Genomic DNA, 26,106 nt, shown 5'->3' on the forward strand with positions numbered 1-26,106 from the left:
CCCTTCAGAACTCCTTCTCCACATTTGTCCAGATGTAAAGATGGCATAATGTGATTTTATGGTAATCCCACACCTATTTGTGTTGCTTTGGTAGATTGTAGTGTGATGTTTTAATGTAATGGAAAAAAAAATTAAAAAAAAAAAAATCAATCACAAAACCCCACAGAACCTTAAGAGGCCAGGAAAAATAATCAAACTTGTAGGCTGATAAGAACTGGACACTTTCTTTTTTGCAAGGCAAAGCTACTTCAAGTATTCAGAAAAGTGGAAAACAAAAATAATGTTTTTTTCAGTAAAAAGGTAAAGTAAGAGTGTTTAACTACTATCTAATAAGTCCCAATACTTTGGTGGAAGTGATTATACACCACGCTAGAAGGAACAGAAACTATCCTGCCGTGAAGACATACTGAACAGAACAAACTCAAAACTAGGAAAACCAAGTGCTGATGCCTTTATCAGCTTGGCATGTTGAGTGTTTTAAGTGCATGACTGACAATAAGCATGATGATGCCACTGAAACAGTGCAAATAAGTTACTGGGTGGTTTAATCTGCAACAGAGATAAGAGACTGCACACAGACAAGGGCATGGCTTCAGAAGCAGGATTAGAGCAGCAAAGATAAACTGCAGGAGTAGCTCAGAACTCAGCTCACATTTGTCCTACACATATGAAAGCTACAACATATTTTGCTCCACAGCACAAAGGAAATACAAGCAGAAAGGTAAGGAAAGACAAGGATCATTAAGTGATTTCTGAGCACTGAGACAACAAGGCAAAAACATGGTTTTGACCTCAAAAAAAAAAAAAACATCAGCACCATCATCCTGGGTATTTTGCTCTCTTTCATGCAAGACAAGGGAAATGGCAAATGAAATAAAAATATGAGCAAAGGTACAGAAGATGACTGGCACTTTCAAAAAATGCTTTTTAACTAGAAAAATAATCAAGGGACTTATAAATAGTAGCCAATTACCTCGCCCAATCCTTTGTCAATACCGAGATGACCACAATAATGTCTATTTTGGTGACAAGTGTCTCAATGAGAAGGCAGTGCCCCAACAGGCAGTTTCATTTTTACATCTAAAACCAGTATTTGTGGTAGATTCTATTCTTCATAGCAGTTTACTAGTTATGTGGCAAGAGATTCAAGCAGAAATCAGTTTTTAGAGGAACACTAAGGGATAGCAAAAAGCATGTGGACACAGCTTACTGTGAATCCTCCACTTTGGATTTGCTGAGAAACCAAAAAGTTTTACCCTGGTGAAAGTTAGTGGTACAGTGGTTATTAAGCCATAAAATAATGTGATCCTGCAATACTGGTTGAGCACCTTCAATTCCCACGGGCTCAAATTAAAATTTCAACTGTTAAGTACTTTCATTATCCCATTCAACCTTTTTTTTTCCCCTTCCCCTTTGAGTGGGCAACTCCACTGATCATGGTACAACATTCCAGCCAAAGATGATTCCCATTAGCTTTTTCATGGAATACAACACAGTGTAGAACATGACTTGGAAGAAAGTAAAAGGAAGAGGTTCAGAAAAGAGCAACATGAGAACATTGTCTCTGAAAGAGAGCTTAGTTTTACCACATTGAAAACCATGAATGCAATTGCTCCAGTCCAGGTTCCAACTGCTCTCAGTGACCTGAATGGCTCAATTAGCATGAACCCCCCCATGGAAAGCAAAGAGAAAAGGAGGATGTGCAAATCAGGCAGTCCCTGTTACTAAGCTGGAATTGATTGTGCTCCAACATGATTAACTCCTGAAAATTTGGTAAAATATGCTGGTGTCACATTACAATAAAAGCAGCAATCCAGCTCTCACTACAGGAAGATTAAGGATTTTGTTCTGGTCCTGCCTAATCCATTCATGAATTGCAGGGCACAGTCCTTGCCACACTTGCCTGCCAAAAAAGGCAGCTCCATCTCCTTGTGCTGAAAAAAGTAGTAGGCTTAGTGGTTATAAAGTTCATGTTTTAAAGTGCACTGTCATTTTAAAGAGACTTTCCCTAATAAAAAAAGTAAATAAAACCTGATATCAACACCCTACAAAAATAACAGCTGCAATACTCCTTCTAAAATTGCAACTTAAAATCAAGCTGGCAGGATTCAAATCTTTTTCAAAAAAAAGATATGAACCCAAAATAAAAAAACATTTCTGCAGAGAATTCCCAAGCAAAACCTCATGTAGTGTCCTACAAGTCCCCCTTCTAACAACATCTCACAGAAAATCCACTCAGTTTCTTCCAGCTGACAACCTCAAGAAAACAGAGGTCTAAATAAATCAGTCCTTCCCACTAGTCACCTACATAAGTGCAGGTGTGGGTGCTGGTGCAGTTTTTCCATCAACTCCTCTTCTGTAGGTTCTTCCAAAACATCTCTACAAAGAAAAAGCATGAGTTGTTAGGTGCAGCCAAAGAGAGCTTCCCAGCATTTGTTTTTGCATTGCTCATACAGAGATGTAACGTGTGCTTGTTTCAGGAATGAAACAAGGAATTAAAATTACAATAAGCTGATGCTCCCTAAAGATGCATCTAGTTGCAAGTGATCCATCCTCTACAGATGTGTCATGGAAACCAGCAGCTGTTTTCCCATAAGAAACAGGGAAGCAATTTCCTGTACACAGTAAAATACAACTGAAGGTCAGTAGATTTGTTTTCCTGAAAAAAACTCCCAAATGAGAACATGCTCCCAATGCTACTATTGAGTATCCAACATGCACCACAAGTTCCACTAATGCACAATCATCAAGTATTAACTCACCACCCACAATTTCATAATAAGCCAAGAACATGCATCACTTCCCTCATCTTCCCTTTTCTTCTTTCCCTTGTTTATTCCACCTCTGCAGTTGTTCCCCTCACCCCCAGCACCTCCTCTCCCATCCTACCATGAGCACAAAGCATATAAAGGTTAGGCTACCATGTCAGCTTAAAGCAGGCCTAACTAAAGCACTTGCTGGATTTCTCCAAACTAACAGATGAAACAGTTTGCTTCAGAGGGAGGAAACAGAAGACATCTTGCAGCCAGCACACATTCTTTAAAACAGATAAAGAAAAAAAAAACGACATTGATTATCAAGTCCCACCCAACTCACCTGAACATGAGTTCAACTGTCCTCTGGTATTCAATATCTGAAAGAGACTCTCGCTGGCAGCGACGGTCCCACTTGTGAATAAAGTTCTGAAATGTACAAGGAACAGCAAAAGATATAAAGAATTCTTCTGATGGCACCAGAAAACGGGTTATATCTGGTCACTATGTGTGCAGATAAGGTTTAGGAGGCGGTGAGGTTTGATTTTACATGGAGAACACTGATTTATTTAGGCATCAGCTTATTTACTTGCTGCAGGTCACTACTTTACACCTTTGTTCAGCAATGAAGTAAGTTTCTCATCACAAACTGAAAGAAGAGCAGAGCAGAAGACAGCCCTGCTACCTTCAGCTCCTAGCAAGGACTGCCTCCCCAAGACAAGATTGTGTGAACTACCCACAAGATTTCACCTGATTTTAATTTCTTCATCTTTAAAAACCCAACAACATATAAACATACTGCTTGTCCAGTTTTTGCCATGTTCCCTTACACATTTTGAATAACTCTGGCAGATGAATACCTAGGGACTATACACACAGCTCAGGAAAAGAAATAAAAAAAGGAGAAAAATCGTGACACCCTGCTCTCCTGCTATGGAATGTTGCATTTAGCCACAGCCCTGCAGAAACAAGCAGGTAGAAGATGTCCTAGACCAAAAGTTTTCCCTTCTTCCTACCATAGTAAATTTTAATACTCAGTACACTCAGCAATGTCAAGAACATGTCCAAAATAAACTTTCATAGGGTTTGAGATGGGTGAAGTGCCCTCTACAGGCTCTCAGTACACTCCTTCTATAGGAGAAGTCTACAATGGTGCACCTGGAGGAGATGATTATGATTAGCATTCTCTTCTCCATCAGAAATTTGGATTTGCAGAAAAGTATGCCATGAGTAACTAGCAGAACCACACGTTCTTCATGGCATTGCTCAGGCAACTGCACTCCCACAGTTTCTCTGAAAAACTCTAGAATATGATCTCTTGAAAATAAGTAATAGTTCCATGTGGGAACTCAAAATGTCTCTCAGACATTTTTAGAGGTTCCAGGCCTTGGTCAGAAGCATTTTGGACCCTGGCAGACAACTGAAAAACAGCTGTGATTTTTAGTTTGAGCCATGGAATGAGTTACCAACTTTGGAGTTGGAACAAGCAGTCACAAAAGGTTAGATAGTATAGTAAAAGTAATTACAAAGTAGAGGGGAAATTTTTTAGTATTGTACAGGGGGGGTTTAACACTTGTACAGGGGGGGTTTTACTTTGTACATGGGGGTCAGAAGTTCTAAGATGGAAGAAAGTGGGTTGATCCTGCTCTTCCTCCTTCTTCTTCCTTACCTCCATGTTCTTGGTGATGTTGGCACTCACAGATTGGTTTAGAGTAGAAAAACACTTGGCAACGTAGGTAGTAGGTATTGGGGAATAATTGTAAACATGTTATACGTAATATATCTTATAAAAGAGAGCAGCAGCCCTGGGTGGGGGGAGAGACGAAGAAGACAGCAGATAGAGAGGATGTCAGGGTGTGTGTGTGCCTCTACCCAGGCCACTGATCAAACAGCTGCAGTCCAAGAACATAATCTGTTAGATAACTAGCAATAAACTGCCTTGAGACCGAACAGCTAAGCCTGCGGAGTTTTTCTTTGGAAGCACGGGTTGGAGGAGGAATTTCATCACCATATGAGACCCCAGAGCAAGGCCGGGGTTCTCACAGTTCCACTTCTCTAGAGTAGCATTGAACAATGGTGGTAATTCAAACTGGGGTGGGAAGAAACATAAGAGAACCAAATAAAATAAAAATTTTAAATTTAAATTGCTCATTTCAGTTGCTGACAAACTAATATGCAAAAAAGCCTGCAGCTTGAATAACTAATGCTGAATTTAAATGGTAATGTATAAGAGATGAGCAAATTTATAATACTTTAAGTATATCTCATTTTTATAATAAGGAGAGTATTACAATGAAATTGTACATACCCAATGAGATACAACCAGGTTTGTGACAAAATTGCAAATAAAACATACAATTCTCCAGGAAAAAAAAACAATTCCTCAGCTCCTTGGGCATAGGGCAGCAAGAAAGATAAAGTAAGCACACACACAGACCCAACAAAGTTTTTTGGGTTCTTTTCATTTCCTGCACAAATTAGAACCCATTTTCAGGATCTCACATCAAATAAACATACTTCCTTACCTCCAGAAGTAAAGCTACGAAGAGATTAACCCAGATGACAGAGGAGATCAACCACCAGGCTACAAAATAGATCTTTGACCACCTGCATATCAGATGAACAGACAATACATAAAGGAGGCAGTAAGTAACTTCAGCCTGAGCAGAGCACCATGAAATCACATTTTTTTTCCTTGCAATATAATACTACTACTTCCTTAATGGAAAAGGGGGCCTGAATCAAAAAATTAAAAATAAAAAATGTTTGCTTTTCATTAAGTTAGCAAAACAGACTCACTCTCCTGGGTTAACCAGCCAAGGGTCACTGGAACAGCTCAACCCAGGCGCTATCCAGTTCATTCAAACATTCCCCATGAAGTCAGTAAATACAAAGGAAAGATATGTCCAGAGTTTTAAATCAAGAAAAAATTCTTCATCCACACAGAAAACACAGAAGCATTAAATTTATTTCCTATATATCAAAATTGGTCCAAAAGAAAGGTAAGCAGCACCCTTCTGAGCAGATGGTAGGAATTGTGCTATGTGTATACTTCTTGTTCAAGTACACTATAAGCTGGATTTATATGGGACTTCATCAGTATTACTACAAATATTAAAGTACTTACGGACTTGAGTATCTTGAAAATGCATCCAAAAAGACTTGCCAGTTGTTCACCACCATCACATCCCAGAGGGTCACCACTGCTGCCTAAATAACAGAAATAGAACAGCGTTTAAGTGGCTGTACCACAGATCCAAGCCTCAGAAAATGAGGAGGAAAGACAAGCAGAGAGAGGAAAAAGGAGGGATTTAATCCATGATCAGACTCACAGCAAAGTCATCGAAGTTGTTGGGCCAATATTCCAGTTGTTCATAGGTCCCACACTTCAGAGTGCCATTGCCATGTGTGCTGTTGGCAGCACTGCAAGATATTACAGGCTGATGTGAGCACAGCTCCCTGTGAACTCTGCTTTAGAATTCCTCTGAGCCCCTTGTAGGAAGTTAGATTATCTCACATGGGCAGAAAACAAGGGAAATAGTTCAAAAACATATTTCAGATAAAGCAGGGTAAAACTCCAAGCTAAGATAAACATTCCTGCAATTTCAATGCAGCAAGAAGAAACAGAAAGAGTAATAGATAACGAAGCTGTATGATTTAACATTAAAAGTAGGGTGGCTCCAAGAATGAAAGAGGAAAAAACCCAACAAAACTAACCAAAACAGCTCAAAGGTACAAAGGTGCAAATGCTTTTGAAAAACAGATTCTTTCTGAGCAGGGATAGTTAGAATCTTACCTGGTATTTCCCAAGGAAACAACAGCACCTTTAAATAGTATTATTCCAGTTATAGCAAATGCATAGAAAACCACCTGGAAGGAACACAACCAACTATGAGCTTTGAATATTTCTGCCACAAAATAAGAAATCAAAACACAATTAACACAGAATTTATATTAGTACCACAGTTGGGGTAATTGTATCAAGAACAGTGCCTGAAGCTTTTAAAGAGAAAATACTTCTCAACTGCTTGCTCTTTTTAATATTCTACCTAATTTTTCAGTTATTAAAATGCATTAAATAATTTTATCATCTATTTTACTTCTCTGTGTCTCAGAATGCTGATACTTAACCACAAATATAGCAGAACAGCAACTTAAAATCAAAGCTCAGTACCAGCATTTACAAAGCACAACCCAAATATCTGAGTTTTCTGCCAGAGTCATTGAAAATAAACTTTTAGTATGCTTACCTTACTAAAGACAAAACTATGTCATTATTTTATATTCCATCAGCAACTTCCTTTAAAATGCTAATTAGTCTAAAAATAAAGTTTTAAATAACACAAAGGATTTGGGAACTTCTGTCTTCTAATTCTTAGAAATACAAACTTCTTTTTAAAGAGACACTTTTCAGTCTTTAGCCATTGCCTAGGCAATACTGCAATTTTATCCTAAAAAGATTGTTCTAGAAATAACCCACAGTTTTGCTTTGCTTCTCTGAGAAGGAGCCATTTATCCCAGGAAAGCTTGAAGCAAGCTGAGTCTTCAAACAAAAAGTCTGGTGTGGGTGTTTTTTTTGTTTGTTTTTGGGGTTTTTGTTGTTTTTTTTTTTTTTTTTTTTTTTTTGTTTGTTGGTTTTGGCTTTTTTTGTATTTTGCTACAAAACAAACCCAAGAATGGGAAGTCTGGAAGGAACAGAAGAGAGATGCCCTGGCCTACAAACTCTGAACACCACTGGAGTAAGCTGAAGCTGACATTTCACAGCCTGCCAGAAGATGGGGTATCAGGCTTGGCAATAAAATTAATTTTATTCTTTGAAAAAAGATGTATTTAAAACACTCACTGCCTGAGAAATTGACTAATCTGTTACATTATTTTATCTGCATATGTGTTCCAGGCTAACATTAGGAAAGATATTTTGCATTAGCTGGCAATGGAGTCAGATTTCACTACAGCAGAAGCCCAGTGAGAGCTTCCATGTAATCTCAAGTAAAAGCAAATTGAATTAATGGAAGAGGCAAACACTGTGGCAGACTTGTCTCAGAAGTGTGAGTTGTACAGCACAACAAGGTTTTTACCACCTCATATTTGCCCCAACCAATATCTTTATTTCAAAGTGCAACACAAGCCCATTTAAGGCCTATCCTTTACAGATAAAAGCAGAGATTTTTAATGACAGAAATAAATATTCTGGGTAAATTGTACACCAGGTATATAGACTAGAACAACAAATCATTGATCTTTAACCATTCAAATTAAGGTACCCTACAAAAACCCAGGAACAACAGCAAAACCAAACCTACCCAGGCACTTCTTTGCCCTACCAGGAAGACTTGGTTGCAAAGCCAGGAACTCAAGAGTTGGGAGAATTTATGTAATGGACATCACACATTGTGATCCACCCTTAAATCACATTTGTTGAGTCTATGTTTTACACAGACACACCTAAAACAGGATGGCAGAGGTTCTTAAAAAATCATGTCCACACACACCACCTCAAGACCTTCTCAGCCAAAATTTTAAAGTTTTTTGTTATTTAAGTTAACATATGCAAACCAGGGTAAGGAAAACTGGTCTACTTTTAGCATGGATTAATTTTTAATTTGAATCCATACTACCCAAGTTAAGGCAGACACTCAAAGGAAGCTTTAATTAATCTTTTAAAGATACTCCTCCTGAAGGAGGCACTGCCACTCCTGTGCTGGCCATCACAAACCAGCAGTTTATTGCAGCTTTCCAAGACATGCCCTGGAGAGAACTGGCTGGTTAAGGTGAAATGTTACTGCTTGTGGTGATTGTACAAGAACCTTGTTAACTTTGTTGGTGACATACCCTTACTAAACTATAACAAAGGAAATTACAATCTTGCATCATGACTTACCACAAGGATTCCTGCAAAGGCTCTTAAGTTTTTCACCAGATCCAGCAGTGTAGTAACAACCAGAGACATGAACTAAAACAGAGCAGAATTTTGTACCTATGAAATTCATCACACTTCCAATCCATATCAACTTTTTACTAAAAGGACAAAAAATCACATCAAGAGAACCTGAGCTGGTTTTCTCTGGTGAGGGAGCACGCAAGAGTAAGTGATTTTGTGAGGGGCTGTGCAAAAGTCAAGACAGTTAGAGCTGAGCTATTCCACTCACGTGCAAGAGAATTGCAACCTACTGTCACTGTAAGACACAAGAAAACATCATGCATGTGTTACAGAATTTCTGAGAGAGAGAGAGAGGGCGTGAAAATAAAAAGGAGACCCAAACATTTATATTTTTCCAAAGGTGACAGTGGTTTGGAGGGTGAAAGTGCCACCTCTCCAACGACACTGGAAAAACTACCAGTCCATCAAATTTCTCCTCCTCTAAGAAGGAATGCAAAACAATAAGTTATTTACAGAAAGTTGTGTGAGAAAGTTTTCTACAAGAATATAAACTCAGAAGGCTTAGAAAATCTTAAAAAATCAGAGCGACAACCTACCCTGAAAGGCTCTAACAAAATTTATAGCTTGACCAAGAAAGAAGTGCAAGTTGTGGAGGGAAGAGCAATCACCTTCATGTTGGGGATAATCCGCAGGAACCTGAAGACAATTAACATGTTCACCAGCCGCACCATATCCCACAGGGACAACAAGCCCATGAACTCGGGCCTCCTAGAAAAGGCAGAAAAAGTAACAAATCAGAAGAATGGCCAATGACAGAACAACACAGTTAAATCTACTGGCTACAGGTAGATACATTGATTTACTTAGCAGGAATCTCAGCTACAGTAAACTAATAACTGATGAAGGAAGGAATCCCTTTAGCTTGGCCTCTTAAATATGTACAGAGAGCTCTTTGAAGTGCACATTTGCGCCTTCTGCTGGGGAGAAGGCACCAAAGAGGGTCCTTTCAGAAAACAGAGTGAATCAAAAGGACTTCTAGAGGGAGGTGTCGGAACCCCAGCCTGGTTCAGGGGCTCCGTGTGGTGGTAAAGTCTCTCCTCCAACCCGTGCTTCCAAAGAAAACTCAGCAGCCTTTTGTTGTTCAGTCTCAAGGCAGTTTATTGTAAGCTATTTAAAAGATTGTCTTCTCTGGCTACTGCGGTTTGCTCAGCAGCTCAGGCAGAGGCACACACACGCCTGACACCCTCTCTGTCTGCTGTCTGCTTCTTCTCTCTCCCCACCCTTGGCTGCTGCTCTCTTTTACGTGATACATTACATGTGACATGTTTACAGTTTTCCCCCAATACCTACTATCTATATTAAATGGTGCTTTTCTATTCTACACCAATCCATAAGTGCCAACATCACCAAGAACATGGAGGCAAGAAAGAAAGAGGAGGAACAGGGCCAGCCTACATTCCTCCATCTTAAAACCTCTGACCCCCATGTACAAAGTAAAAACCCCCCTATACAGGTGTTAAAACCCCCTTGTACTAAAAAATTCTTCCCTCTACTTTGTAACTACTTCTACTATAATATCTAAACTTTTGTGACTTCTTGTTCGACCTGCAAAGTTGGTAACTCATTCCATGGCTCAAACTCAAAATCACAGCTGTTTCCAGCTGCCTGCCAGGGTCTCAAATGCTTCTGACCGGGGCCTGGAACCTCCAAAAATGTGTGAGGGACATTTTGAGTTCCAACAGGGAGATACTTCAGGAACTTGCACAAAGATGAGCATTAATCCTTCAGGACATGCCTGGCTGAAGAAGGGGTTTGAAAACAGCACAAGGTTAAAGGACTGTCTTGTCATCCTTCTTCCTTGTGTGTTAACATTTCACAGGACATACACTTCAAAACCCAGCCCTGAATTCTGGCTTTTACATGAGCATGCTGAATGCTTCTTGGCTGGAAAGGAGGGCAGGTGGTGGGGAGCTAAAGCTGTCAATGACTTGGTAACACTGATGCTAAATTGTGATTTTTACCTCCAATATATTCATCCCCAGTCATGAAAGAAATTATCTAAGATAACACTGCATAGAAGGCACAGTCTAGGTAACAGCAACATCATTGTCCTGCTTGGTCTGTGGATGTGACAGCAGCACACATCAGGACTCAAGAGTGACTCATCTGGGTTGTAACCTGCTTGCAGTGACTGACACAAAGACCTAACAAGAATTACTGGTGCTCCAAGATGATAGAGCAAGCAATTGCCTACATTTAAGAATCAAAGGGCAGAATCAAACACAAACATAATGATAACATAACATAATTAGTCTGTAGCAATTACTCTTCTGGCAACTATCACTTCTAGGTGATAGGAATACAAGTAGTATTCAAATAAAAACCCTTCTAAAACCATAAGGTCTGACTTGTTTAACTCTCTTCAGAGTTTCTAGTGTAAATTAAGAGAACTTCTTGATGGCAACATAACAAATATCCTGAAAAAACAGGGAGTGCCAGTGTCTTAAGTGTCAGCTTGCATGAATACACAAAGTAACAGAATGTGTTAGGAATCACTTGTGAAGATTCAGGAAATCTTCCAGAATTCCTTTGCTTTCCTCTCTTCTTGTGGAGACACTTTTTAAATCTTAAGCAATGATTTTTATGTTTTTTACAACAAAAAAGAAATCAGGATAGTTATCCAAAAGCTGTTTGAACTTAAGAAAATAAAAAAAAAAAACAAAACCCAACTGCTTGCTATTACAATACCAACAAAGAGTGTTAAGTCCATGGGAATTTTCTTACTACATTTTACAGCATGAGAAAAACCTCAGCCTTTAATCTACATACAGGGTTGAAGAGGTTTCATCAGCTGTTTGGGAGTTCATATAACTGGATTTATGGACAATCTGATACTGAAATCTGATATCAGGTTGTTTATGCGGTACCAAATTCCCACTCCTACATCCCTGGTAAGCACACACCTGCCAAGATATTACTTTATATTAGATTACAATTTAAACAAATGCATCCTTCTCGGAAGAGCTACACAGAACTCTGAAACACTAGGAACAAAATAAAATTCTTTCACTTACCCATGTTGCATGGTCTCTTATGACTACAGGGGTGCAAAATTCTACCAAATTTGGTAAAGACTGGGCTGACAATCACAGCATCATGACATGTATATGACAATGTGTGTGTTCCCCTGACCCACCCCAGCCACTGAGCAAAGGGCAGCAGGTCACAGAGGTTACTCACCAGCCAGGATGAGGAAATCCATACACAGCAAAAGTTGCAATCTCCAGAATCTTCAGTTAGGAAAGAAAAAACAAAACAAAAAAAGTCAAAACTTTACTCTATAAATCTGCGTACCAGAAATTATTTAAGCTTCTTGACAAGAAACATTTTCAAGGGCTTTAAGCCACTAATACAATTCACTTTAAAGCTCTGAATTATCATATTTGCCTAGTCATTCTCCAAACCGACCAAATGTACATAGAGCATCTAATACTGACTCATAAAAGGATATACAGTGAATACCATTAACCATGAATTTGTCCTAATCTGCCACAGGGGTATCAGGGTTTGACCAAATAATAATAGTCTGACTTTTTTTTTTTAATATAAAGAAAAAAAATGGTTTTAAACTATGAAACAGAATACCTCATGCAATTATTCCAGAAGCTGAATATTTTCCAAATAAAATTTAAGAGGTTTCTTATCAGAAAAGCACCTTTTCCATGGATTTAAATAAGCCTATCTTCAGAACACAGACCCTAAGAGAATCATGTGCTACCATAAAAACTTTCCAGCCACAGAAACCCACAACACTGGCTTATGTTGTTCAGCTCAGCAGATCAGTGTGGAAAAAAAGCAATCCCACCAGCTCCTGTAGTCCCCTAACCTCCCTAGCCAATAAATCCAAGAATGTGTAAGCTAACAAAGCACTTACCAGTAAAATTACAGTCAGAAGTCCATCAAATCTATTGCTTGGGTAAGACAAGTATCTTTTCAAGCCCATTGCTAAGATTTTCAGCAACATTTCCAGCAGATAGTACAGGATGAAGAAGCAGTTGATAGCCTTCACCCCCCCAAAAGAAAAACAACCATTAGAATTCCTGACATCTCAAGGAACAGCAATAACTGCATGGAATATTGTTCTATCTTACCCCCAGGAAGAAGTCATCTCTTTCAGATGGCTGCTTATCTGCATCTATCACCAAAACCACCTTAAAAAAAAATTATTTTATCAATGTTTAATGTAGCTTTACTGCTACATTAAACAGATTTTTAAGCATAAGAATAATCTTTTATGTTTTGTACAGAGCTTTTCAAGCAGCTCAAAACACCTTTTTAACTGCATTTCGCATGACTAAAGCATGCCAAAAAGCCAACTGCTAGAAAAAGCAGTTATTTAAAGAAAATTAAAGAACAAAAGCAGAAATTAAATTCAGAAGAGAAAACCACAAAACAATGACAAAAAGAAAAAGAAAGAAAACCACTGCCCCACAACAAAAAATCCTTTACTTACACAAATAGAAATAATGTTTGCCAGGGCTATCACATTCCCCAAGTAGCCAAAGTAGGGATGGCCAAAGGCAAACTGCATTTTCTGCATAAAATGGGATTGGTACTCTGGACTGGGAGGGTGCTGAAAAGAACACAAAGGATTTGCTTAGTTACAAAGCATAAGCTTTTTTAAAATAATACAATAAATTTTAAAACACACCCCATCTCAAATTTAAAAAACCCCAGACAGTTTCAAAGCAAAACTTCAGGGCCACAGGCTAATTTTGACATGTCATCAGGAAAACGTTTTCCACCTGTGGCTATTAACAGCAAGAGGCCATTTCCATGGCACAACACAAGGGAATGGCAAAGAAGGAAGATAATCCAACCTCTCTCTAATGCCCCAAGCAAATAACTAAACACCAAGCTACTATTTGTATACATCCCTTCCCCATTTCCCAACATTTATTCACAAGTCTTAGATACATGCAAACATAAAAGAGAACATTTCCTAACCCTCAAATAATTTAGTATTTTGGTTTTTTTCTTTCTTCAAGTGGAGAAAACTGCTTTTTGCCTATTTTCATCTGAACACTGAGAGAATCCACATTTTGTTCTTCATTCAGGGATTGGAGGAAAAAGACTTTGAGCTATTTTGCCTGAACACCTCACTTTCAAATGCTGATAGAATAAACAAAGATGCATTTTGTACATTTAACACCACCTGGCAATCCAAAACTAATGCTGTAGAACTCCCAGAGCAATTTTGTCTGTGGCTATAAAAGTTGCTTACAAAAAGCTTAAAATTCAATGCCATGTGATCACACCTTGTGCTCACATGTTGCAAAGTTTGTTTATACACATTATATTAGAGTACTCTCACTTATTTTTGCACAAGGCCAGAAAACTTCTGATGCTTTATAAATGATGATCACATACATACTTGCTTAATGGCATCTTTGTCTAGTTCTTCAAAGAGCTTCTGGAACTGGGCAGCTGACAGCTGGTCACAGGAGCACATTTTGAGTGACTTCACATGAAAGAGAAACATTCAGATCAACATCTGCAATAGGAATATCTGCAAAGTTTGCCAAAACCCCTCAGACTACCTTGGAAATCTAGGAATAAAGATGTAATTCAAGCTGTTGGGAGTAAGGTTCAATATTGCTCTGCTTTAACATGACACTGCCAAGTGACTGAGGACATGTCTGGCCTCTTCTATTTTCCCTCTCTGGGATCACATGCTCTTTTGACTAACTTAAATTTTAGTCCCATGTAGTACTGCCACTATTCTGTTATGATCCAAGGAATGCTGCAACAGAGAGCAGATCTCTGGATTTGCTAGTCAGGATTGACAGTCATCAACATAAAGGCTAAGAAAATTCAGTTCTTACTCTCGTGATGGCTTGCTTGCAGCGAGAATCCATCTCAGCTTTCTGCAGCACCTGCAGTAAGGCCCCAACACTGACACAGGACCTATTTAAATGAAAACAGAATGGGCCCTGCTACAGACAACTTCACAGATGGCAAATTGAACTGTTCCAAATGTGTTCCTGACTCTTTCTTGTTTTGAAAAGCAAAGGAAACTAGAAGCAGGAAAAAAGGAAACAGACCCCATAAGCGTCACAAACAGTGTGTTAAGAACATCCAGTTACAGAAAAAAAAAAAAAAATAAATGAGATGAACAACAAACTGCCATTTTTGAGAATGGAACATCAGTAAATATATTAAAACAAAACAAGATGACCAAAATCTATTTTTTTTTTTTTACTAGATAATCTACTGTTTCAAGATCCTTCACTTACTGTTGTCCACTAGCAGGAGTCTCTTTCAGGGAAGACAGCACCTCAAACGCAGCCCGGATTCCCAGCCGCCTCCTGAGGAGGGAGGACTGAACTGATTTCTGAGCAGTAAAAACACCACAGAGGAAACAATTTACTCACACTTCAGGCACTACTGTGTCCTATGGCTAAATATTATACTGATCCTTGGGCATACATCCCAGATTTGTGATTAGAGATCAGAACAGGAGACTGCCCTAGGCTTCACTCTTTCCAAGAACACTGTGTACAAGGAGGAAGGAAGCAAGTAAGCAAACAAGTCCCTGGGATTCAAGTAAACATGCAGGTTATGGTTTATTTTCAATTCTGGAGTGCACAGGCATATGCTTCTTCCAGAGACACTGCAACAGCAAAGCTTAAGCACTCACAGAAATTCATACTAGCATGCAGAGAGAAGAGTTAGAGAACTTGTCCTACTCCAGCTTCTTGCCTAAAATCACAAATCCAGAGCTATGCTTATTCATGGGGTTTTTATTTACAGTTATCACTTTCAAACTCAGTTACTTTATTAGTAGCCAGATTATGTCATCCTGTCATGTAAGAAAGAAGAAAATTGAGCAAGAAGGGATGAAACAGAGGAGGAGGAAAGGATTACCAAAAATCCTTTCTGCACCCATTCTGTTTATGCACTCCTCTGCCTCAAGAAGGTGGGGGCCATTCATTCTGAGTAATATTGCTTTGGGCTTATTATTCCAACAAACTTCACCTTCTCTCTGGAACTCTACTAGAAAAGCTACTGGGCCAGTCTGGGTAAGGTCCCTTCCCATCCCTTAATATTCTATGATCTACAACAGCAGCTATATAAACAGCACAGCAGATTTCCTTCAGACAGTTTAAGTTACTCAGCCACTTGTCCTTGTCCAGTCACACAACAGTTCCTTTTTTTTCTCCTACAATAGTCAAAACTGCAGATCCACAGCATTCTTGGAAATATGCAAGAAGATAATTTTGTGACCAGAGGGGATCAAGCTGTAACAGCACATAAAGGGAGAAGTATCTGCATCAAAGAACATTTAGTACCTTAAAACTGTATCTGCAATCAGAGTGGGAAGGCTCCTTTAATACACAGATGAAACTTAATTATTCAAAGGTTCAAGGTTATGGCAGAACACAGAAATTAGGATTGCTTTACTCACCAGAAGATACCCTCGAAACTGGTTGTATATTATTGCTGTAAGCAAATTCATCAAAAACAAGTTGCCTATTGGAGAAAAAGAGGCAGTAAAATTTACTGAAAAATATCTGTTTATCAAGGAAGTTCCAACGTATGCAGTAAATCAAATGTAAAACTTAAAGAGGGTTAGTTTTCTTGTGTTTGATTTCCAAAATGTTTTTAATGTTTTAGTATACTGTAAAGTATCCACTGCCCTGTGACATGCTACCAAGAAATTCCAAACCATAAGTACTTTCCATGAAAATGATCTCACAGACATTTTGCAATAACTGGAAGAAACACAAAAGTTAGGAATTAATGACTAAACTTTCATAGAAAAATAAAAGACTGTAGATGGTATACACAAGTGTCAAAGTTGAAGTGCACTGAAGACAAGAGGTAACTTACCCAATACAGTGAAGAGAATGAAGAAGATTGAATATGCTCGATTCTTAGAATATGCAGGCATCATCACTGTAACAAATTTTACAAAAATAGGAAATAGTATTTTAATGCTTGAGATGCACGGTAGAGACCTTTATGAACTTTTGGTAACTAGTAAAAGCTCTCATACAGCTGGATTTTAGAGTGGCATATATAATTATACCACAGAAAGGCAAGAATCAAGCTACTAAAGGCATGAAAAACCTTTACACAAACTTCCTCTGGCTGTACTAAGAACCAGCAGCTGAAAGAATGGTTACAGTAGTCTGAACAGAGCAATATTACTCTGTTGTTCTTCAAAAAGAGAGACAAGAGTTATTTCTGAAAGACTGCTCACCATCAGGATTATTAGCAGTGGTCAGCAGGACCAGCAGTGACGTCAGGGAATCCGGCAAATTCCGGAAATACACCACCCATTCCTTATCCTGCTGGTTATCCTGGGCAAAGATGTGTTCATTGTTAAGAGAAATACCAAGGAAGGGGGGAAAAATTCTAATTTTTTTTAACAATTAACATCAGTCAACAATTTCTTACACACAAGAAATCAAATCTTAATCAAATCTACCCCATGGAAAAAGCAAAAGCCAAATGTAAAAATTAAAATAATAGGTATGAATACAGAGCAATCACATCACTTATTAATAACAATTTAAAAACACAAGTAAGAACAGGAAGGTCTACATGAAGTTATGTCTTGTTAGCACCTCAGACGCCAGAACAATCATGCCACAATCAGACAATATGGAACTAAGAACCTTCATCAAAAACACACTGGGAGGCTGATCTTGGATCCTTGAATCCACCACATACTTTTTTCTTCTGGAGGTCAAGGAGAGACAGATAAAAAAAGATGCAGAGTGCAAACAACACAAACATGAGTCAGGCAGCACAGGACAAACAGCTCTTTAATCTGCTGCAAAGACTGGAATATGTAACCCTAGAGGACATACAAAATGTAATGCAAAGAGTCATTAATTTCATTAATAAAACCTACTTTTAGAACTTGCCTGCAGTATTTTGCCATGTTAGATAAAATTAGTTTGTATAGATGTCAGAGCAGCACACCAAAATAGGAAAGGTCACTCTTTAATTTGTTTTTTTTACCTCAATGTACACACAAGTGATTGGTTTAGGTATACAAATTATAAATATACATTTGCTGGGAAAGCTCATAGCTGAAATTAGATGTGACAATCAGAGATAATACAAGGGTCCAGAAGACAACTAACAGTGGGAAAACTGCTTTTTAACAGTGGGAAAAGACCTCTGCTTCTAATTCCAAAGGTTCTGTATCATGGGAATTCAGGGAATTTGCAGATCATAAGGAAGACTAGAAGCTGACTCAAGTGCAAATTACAGCAGAAATGAAGGTGCAAAACAGAGATTAAGGACGGCACCAAAATTACTGGGAGAAGCATGCAAGAAATTTTTGTGTTTACAGTAACATATTTATGGAAGGCCTTACAAAGTAAGAATGAAAAAAAACCCACAAATAATCTGAGTGTGATAAATTAAGATACAGGAAGTTTAGAAGAGAAAGTATATATCAAGATTACCGGAACACAAAAATTATTTTAACCACAAAATTTCAATTTTACTTTTCAGAAGCAGGAAGAGAAAAATAAGAGGAAAACCCAAAGGGATCAGAAACCAAAACTAGTAGACGCAAAAACCTACCAGGGTATGGCCTGGTAGGAATACCAGTATTGAAAGGTGAGAAAACACAGAAGAAACTAAAGTTAGCAAAAAGCTAGATAGAGAGGATAAAAAAATTAATTAGTGACAATATAAACTAAGAGTGATAAGAGCTTTGGAGACAGAACAGCACAGAGAGTTTCAACAAAAGCAGAGAAAGTAACTCAAGGGATCAAACTGGGTAAATGTATAAGGAAGTCTCCTGCATATGATACTATGCACATGTTAGAGCTCTCCAAATGGACTTCAAACTCAGCACGTCTGACAACGTGACCTTTTTCAGGGAAAACAAATTTCTCTAGTTTGACTATAAAACTAGACAAGAAGCAGCTGTGCAAGTACAGAAAAAAGGCACCCAGAGCTACGAGATAATTGATTACCTTTGTTCGAACAAAGAGCAGCATGGCAAACATGGTGAAGAGAGACAGATGAACAGCCAGTAGTAGAAGAACACTGTTGGAAAGGAAATATATCATAAGTATTAATAGTAACTTTGACTTATTCTTAATATACTGTGCTGAAAATGTAAAATTATGCCATATAAAGAAAACCAGGGATGTTTTTAAGAAGTTATATGGAGATTACAGGAGGAGATGGGGGTTTTGGTAGAAAATAAAAATCACACTTATGTGCCTCAGTTCTTCCCTTACAAAAGGGCTTAGAAAAGCAGAATCAAAACCTCCCACTCCACTAGCATTAAAAAACCACTGCTGGTCCTGCTGACTACTGCAAAGTGTGTCAAAGTCTAGAGATCCTGTACAGACCAAGGGGAATCAAAAAGTTACCACAATCTTCACCCTCTGTGACCTGATCTCACTGAGCACTTAGCTACCCAATCCAGAAGGAAGCTGCTCAGATGCCCCACACCAGAACCCAAAGGATAACAACCTGTCTGCTACTAGCCATCCTGTGAAAGGATGTTTTTTGTGCTATAACCCACCTCATCATTTCAGGCAATGTGCTGTTGATACTTTTTAACGTTTTCTTCATCATAGAAGAATTCTGGAGGAGAAAGAACGGGCGAAGGATTCTTCTTATTCTCACACTCTGCAAAAAACAACAGATCAGACACTGAGTTCCTGCAAGACTGGCAGCTCAAATACTCTGAATGCAAGTTTGTCAGAAAGCACTGGACACACACATCAACTAAGCCAACAGTGGAACAGAAAAAGAACGTAAGCTCTTCTCTTCTGAGCTCACAAAACACCAAAAAAGATTCCACACCTCATTAAAATGAGGAGAGATTGCTTTAAAAACACACATTGACGTTTCAATAGTCTCGTCAGGCCACTAATTGGAAACAATCTAACTTTACTGCCCAGCAGATGTAACAATCTGGCAAGAGATGGCATTTCAGTATATTCTGCCAAGCTCCATTTCAAGAAAGGGATTAATAGAGAGCTACTTTCCATAAAAACAAATGTATATTCTAAAAATAATGCTTAACTTCAATTTTCAGACTGCTTTATAACTAAAGGGCCTGCTAATTACTTAGCAATTTCTGTCTCTGACAAGACTCAAGCTGTAAGTGTTTTTTTTCCCCACACCACTGCAGTAAATAATCTTTTTGATTCTTGCAGTCAAGACATTTGCAAGGGAGAGTACAGTATTACATCAAGGAGGGCACTTCTTGAACCTTTTCCAAGCCTGATGCTCCTCTCAGGACACAACTGTTTTGAACACAGCACACCTCACCTTCAGGTTAGAAAGCAGATGTTAAACTACCTGATTACCTTTTTCTTATACTTCACTACAGAGGCATTGCCATTCAGTCAAGTTAAGCACATAATTCTCCAATTGCATGACAAAATTGGTGCCAGGCAATGAATTTTCCCTGCTCTCTTCAACTGCTGACAAACTAAAGCCATGAGTGCTATTTAATTTTACCAACACAAAATTTAGATTAAGAATCAAACAGAATTCTTTGCTGAGCTACATTACACCAAACTTTTTCTGTGCTTCAGTGAATTATCCAGCTATGAAAGACCAAAGTAAAGCTGTTCTTACCTCTTTGCAGAAAAAACTCAGTGACACAATCCAATCAGCAAGGGAAACAATTAATGTCAGTATATAAGCCATTAGCCATTTATTTTTCCAAAATTCTTTCCATCCAATTAAGTAACTCTGGATAAGGGGAAAAAGAAGAACAACCATAACTTACTTTAATAATAAAATCCAATAACCTAATAAGTCAGCACCAATTTTTTTCCAATTATCTGCAATTATACATTAGTGCTCTTAAAAAGCTCTCCAAAATCCAAACAAAAATACATTGTTGAGAGATTTTTTTTTCTACAACAACTAAATAAAGGTCAGCAAAAGTAAAAGAGAGAAATCCTTTGCATGCAAGAAAATTCTCCACTTAATAAACATAAAAAAGGAATTTCCAGAAATAAGTATCCAAAGAAATGTCAGTTTCTAACAACTTTTATTTTGTGTAAATGAACTGACACATATTTATTATATACCCTGATTTTATAGCCTAATACAAGCAGCTAAGCCAGAACACTTGCACTCTCAGTAAAATTTAATTCACTCACTTAGGAAAATTAGGTTAAAAAAAATGGAATACATGTCTTAAGTAAATATACACTTGCTAATTTCTTCTGAAATGAGACTCTAATAAAGCAAGGCAAACTCAAGATCTGAAAAACAATTCTATCACACACCTACTGCTTCATTCAGTACCAGATGAAGGAGATGCTCACCTTCACAGATACATCAACCATGAACACCAGGAAGCAGAGCAGCTCCACGCTCTCGGTGAGGCCACAGGGAGGATTCCAGCTGGGAAGGCGGTACCGCACATCCGACGTGACAGTGAGTGAGGAAGGCTCTTCAATGAAAGCCAAAGCCAAGATTACAGTAATGGTTAAGCTCAAAATCCTGTTTGGACAGAGATTAAATCAAAAATAAAACCAACAAAACCATTAAAAAAAGGTACAAAAAACCACTACCCCAAAACAAGCCCCATAAAATAGCCACAAAATGAGTCAAAATAATAACAAAGTCTTTACAACTAAGCAATTTTCTTTGAAGTAAACCAAGCTTTCTAAGACCATATTTCACTCAAATGGGTTAGACCACAAGGCAGCACTTGACTAGCATGTTGTTGCTTGCACTGGAGATGCAACTGCTGACCACCAAATAACCTGAGGTGTTGTCCTTTTGAAACTAACAGCACCAAACAATCTTGCTAGTATCCAACATGTTTAGAAACAGACACTTTGAAAACTCTTAAAGCACAGTGTTTTAAATCATGCTAATTAGTCCACTCATGCAACAGTCCTGTGGCTGTTTGCAAACAGCCATCTACATCATCATACTTCCATAAAACTTTCTGCTTTCCACTTCAATCAAGTTCACATGTGGCCACAAGAACTTGCTTCTCAGAATAAGTTCTTATAAAGGTAAAAACACAATTACCTAATTATCTAGCAAGTAAGGAAGAGGAAGAGTAGTTTTTCAGGAAGACTAACTCCTAAACAAAAAAGCAAAGAGAATAAGCAAGTTCTTACCACTGGCAAGTCCTGGAATAGTACCATCGATAAAGCCACAGGGATTTGGAGTCCACACGGTGATTTATAGATCGGTACTGAAGGCAGGAAACAAAAAGGCTAATTCAAACATTACATTCAGTGTGTCTCAAAAACAAGTATCAAGTGACCAAAGCAAACCAGATTAGCACATGTTATTAACTATTAAAGTATCAGGTCACCCTGACCACAGAGGTACTCTATCATGTGTGAAAAAGGCAAGATTGTAAAGACATTCTGCTATCTAAAGACCACAGAGCTGCTCAGATAATTCAACTGTGTGCCAGTCACCTCAAGGAAGCACTGTCATAATTTCAAATAACAGCATTTATTCAGTGATTTTTCAGTGACTATTCTATGTACTCGCCAAAATGGTCCACCCACTTAATTCCTTTCTCCAACATTCACTCCACTCATGGATCTTCTTTTGTCTTTCTCTTCCAACAGGCCATAAGATGCAAACAAATTAATTCTGAATAGAAGAGACTGCAACCTATGTCTTTGAATAAAATATGCTTCCAGATCAGGAAGTGCCTGTGACTCTTAAGGAATCCCCAAAATATGTCCCTCTTCTGGGACAGCTCCTGGGCTGTTCTCAATCTGCCCCCACTGAGTAGATGTTTCCAGAAAGGTGGCTACACCTTAAGGACATCTGGCCCCAGAAATCACCCAACCAAAAGCCATCTAGATGCAGCAGGAGAACTCAAGAACTGCCCTTCAGCATTCCCACTGCCTGGGAGAAAACAGGATCTAGGAACCTGCAGTAATGGCCAGTAAAGGAGAGACAAAGAGGGAATCAAGACTTCCAAAGGCACCAAGTTCAGCTGAAGCCGAGTTCCAGCTTCATGCTTAAAGCCAGCCTTAAACTCTTGAGCTTTTACCAGCTCTTTAGATGTGCAAGTAGTCAGATTGAGAGGCAAATTACAGGGTTTGCTGAAATTGTTTATCTTAGCAGTAGGTTAGTCACTAGCAAAACATCCACAATCAAACCAACCCAAACAGGTAAATAAACAAAAAACCACCATGAAAATCACGCCACAAACCAGCATGTCTTCTCAAATCCTTAAAGAGATTACTTAATTGTGGGGAAAAATATATTTCTCCTAGGCAGAAATTCAATGAGACTTGCATACCACAGGAATTTGGAATTCTGATTTTGCTTTGTGAATTGAGATGGTGCTTACAAACGTTGCCTGAACATAGAAGAACTTAAAAACTGGCAGAGTGTGTCACAAACATCCAGCATGGGAACCATAACAGCTAATAAAAACGTTGTTACTTACTTGTATTGCATCTTCAATAAATACTATGGCTTGGTTTATATGAAGGTCATTATCAGCTCCAGCACCTATGAAGTAAAAAAGAAATAAAAATCTCTTGCTGTATTTTGGATAAACCCACTTATCAGTTAACAGAAGGTGCACAGTCATTGTTCTCACACAAAGGGCACTGTACACACACACAAAAAGAGAGAATTCCTGCCACATCTACTCTCAGCAGCACTGTGCATTACATTAAATAAGTAATAATATCAAACACATCATGCACCTTTCTGTGTTTGTTAAAAGGTTCTCTTTTAGGTTTAAGTAGCCAGATTACACTGGTAGTTAAGTACCAGTGTAGTAATTAATAAAGTATACAGAGACAAGTCCTAACAGGCAAAATAATTGAGATTCAAATTGTTCTTTGACAGAGTATACAGTCAAGTGAAGCCAGGAAAATCAGGCACTACTATTATAGCAATTTTTATTTTTGTTTAATAAAGATACTGCGGTCTAGAGTGATCTTGTTCCTCCAAAACCAACAGGAATCTCCAGTCATATGAAAACTAAATTAAGTGCTTTTTAAATTCGCTCTGAGAGTTACTATTACCATATCAAACAGATCAGAGCTCAAGACACAGCAAGGGTGAAAGAACACCATTTGAAATAAAATACCACTGAATTACTTACTATGACACTTTTCAAAACCCATAATTAAGAAGTCTATGTGAAGATAGACACATAAAAAATAAAAGGCAGCCACTTGTGTTTACTTGAAGTAAGACCTTTCAGGAACTAACCTGGCAAGTAAGCCAAGGAGAGAAATAAAGGTAGTTAAGGTCAAAACAAGGAAGGAAAAAAAAAGGAGATAAAAAGCTGATGGGGACTCTAGATATGAAAAAGATATGCTAGTGTAGCCTTCCCCCACAGGGGAAGAGTCCCAAGGAGCACTTCATACCATCTCAACCCAGGAGACAGCAATCACAGCCCGGGATACTACACAAAAGAGGCCATCCCAGCAGCAGCAAAATGCCCTCCTCCACACACCAAGCAACGCCAAAAACACCACTGATCAGAGTCACAGACAATTTTATGTTCCACATGATTCAGCAGCATCAATTTCCTACAAAGACTGCGAACAGTTTTTAAATGTCACTCTTTATCTGAGCATCAGCAACAACAATTTTGTACTGATCCTGCTATGAACCATGACACAAGAAAGATCTGACCACAAATAGGAGACAAGCCAGGCTCATGCAGTAAAGACTGTTTTTTTTTACATTTCACACTAGTGAGATAAAAACAAAACTTGCTTAAAGGAACCACTAGCTAAAAGCCTTGCAAGAACAGCAAAAGCTTTAGGTACTTGAAGCACACAGCAAGTCACTAGTGTTGATGCCAAGGATTTTGGAAAAGCAGAACCTAAGTGGCCGTTCATAGTATAAAAATAAAACAGGGAAATTAGCCAAAAATGTTTACTATAGCAATTTCTCCATGCATTCTACCATGGATATCCAACTTATTCTGCAATTCTTAGTCACAGCAAGTGACAGTTAGTCACAAGCGATGATTAAAGCACTGCTCGCTTTGGGCACACAGAATCCATCCGAGACTCCGCTGCACTTCGGGAACTGCACGAAAGAACGAAAAGCGAAGGCTCCCTTAGGCGATGCAATATCCTGAAAAGAGAGAACCTGAGGTCTCCAAAGAATTCCATTCTGGGGGAATTGCGATGTCAGACCTACGACAGCCACCGGGTTCGAGAAAACCCTGTCAGCACTTTAGAGGAAAACCCTAAAATTACATAAGGAAACCTGGGGCTGCAGCAGCAGCGCAAGGCTCGCACCCGAGCGCAGCGCCAGCGGCTCCCCCGGGGCCGTGCCCGCCCCGCAGCAGCCCGGGAGCTTCCTGCCGCTCCCGGGAGCGCCCCAGCTCTGCGGGAAAGGGACGGCTCCTCCCGCCCCGGGCACTCACCGTCCCCGCCAGCCGAGCGGGCACCGCCGCGCTCCTGCCACAGCCCCCGGCCCGCCCGCCAGCGCCGCGGGGGCAGCAGCGGCTCCACCTCAGCGCCGGCCTCCATCCACAGCGCCGACCGCACCGCCACCGGGCTGCGACGGGGCAGGACGGGGCGGGAGGGAGCGGGGCCGGAGGGAGGGAGCGGGGCGGGGCGGGGCCGGAGGGAGGGGAGCGGGGCGGGAGGGAGCGGGCTCCGCCCGCCCCGGGCGGCTCCGCCCGCAGCGTGTGACCGGCGGCGAGGAGAGCGGGAGCCGCGGCCCCGCCGGGCTCCTCCCGTCCCCGGGCTCCCCCCGCCCCTCCCGGGCCCCTCCCCCCGCCCCTCCCGGGCTCCTCCCGCCCCTCACGGGCTCCTCCCGTCCCCGGGCCCCTCCCTCCCCTCCCGGGCTCCCCCCGCCCCTCACGGGCCCCTCCCGCCCCTCACGGGCTCCCCCCGCCCCTCACGGGCTCCTCCCGCCCGGCCTTCACCGCCCCGGGCGCCCTTTCCCAGCCGCCCCTGGCTGCTGGAGCAGCGGGGTATGGCGGAGAAAGGTGTTGGGTTTTCACATCCCACACGTCGCTTATGGATTATAAAATACATCCCTGATAAGGAGTTGCATCTTTGTTGCCTCAGGCTAGCTGCAGGCTCCTGGCTGGGTGCCTCAGGGCAGCTGCAGGGCCGCTTCCCGCATATATCACAGTCCTAAATAACCATTTGCATCCCTGGTCGCAGAAAGTACTTAATTTATGTTTAATCACCTAAGCATTCCATAAGCAGCCATGAAATTCACTCGTGTTGCTTTCACTGTTAAAGATGCTTCACTTGTGCTACTTGTCCGCTTTTCTCACGGTCCCCTTCATACCCTTCCACAGTTTCATACAGCTGCAATTTCAAAAGAGCCACCAGGACAATTTACCAACGCTTTGCTGCCTCATACTGGGATCTGCGGCAGCATAATAATGAACACAAGAGTTTATCAATCCCTCATTTTAGTATTCCAGTTTGGGAAGTAGGCCCATCCGTTGCTCTTTAATTTAAAGCTACGTGTTTATCAAAT

The 26,106-nt window shown here is 39.8% G+C and overlaps 1 protein-coding gene across 1 annotated transcript; it reads right to left on the bottom strand.

Moving 5' to 3' along the window:
- Nucleotides 1-892: 892 nt before the first annotated feature.
- TPCN2 (two pore segment channel 2) lies at nt 893-25,158 on the bottom strand. The gene is made up of 25 exons (XM_021528549.3): nt 25,031-25,158; nt 23,078-23,142; nt 21,777-21,853; nt 20,967-21,144; nt 20,266-20,382; nt 19,199-19,305; nt 18,639-18,711; nt 16,901-17,000; nt 16,528-16,593; nt 16,103-16,167; nt 14,931-15,028; nt 14,520-14,601; nt 14,069-14,155; nt 13,148-13,267; nt 12,786-12,845; nt 12,569-12,697; nt 11,875-11,924; nt 9,303-9,402; nt 8,635-8,706; nt 6,550-6,623; nt 6,086-6,176; nt 5,881-5,963; nt 5,279-5,360; nt 3,097-3,182; nt 893-2,379 (listed from the first exon to the last, which is right to left on the bottom strand). Exons 1-25 carry the CDS (start codon nt 25,134-25,136, stop codon nt 2,301-2,303), a joined length of 2,247 nt encoding a protein of 748 aa, XP_021384224.3. The 5' UTR covers nt 25,137-25,158; the 3' UTR covers nt 893-2,300.
- Between the last annotated feature and the right edge of the window lie 948 nt (nt 25,159-26,106).

This window comes from Lonchura striata, chromosome 6, assembly GCF_046129695.1.
Source record: "Lonchura striata isolate bLonStr1 chromosome 6, bLonStr1.mat, whole genome shotgun sequence".
Taxonomy (NCBI): Eukaryota; Metazoa; Chordata; class Aves; order Passeriformes; family Estrildidae; genus Lonchura; species Lonchura striata.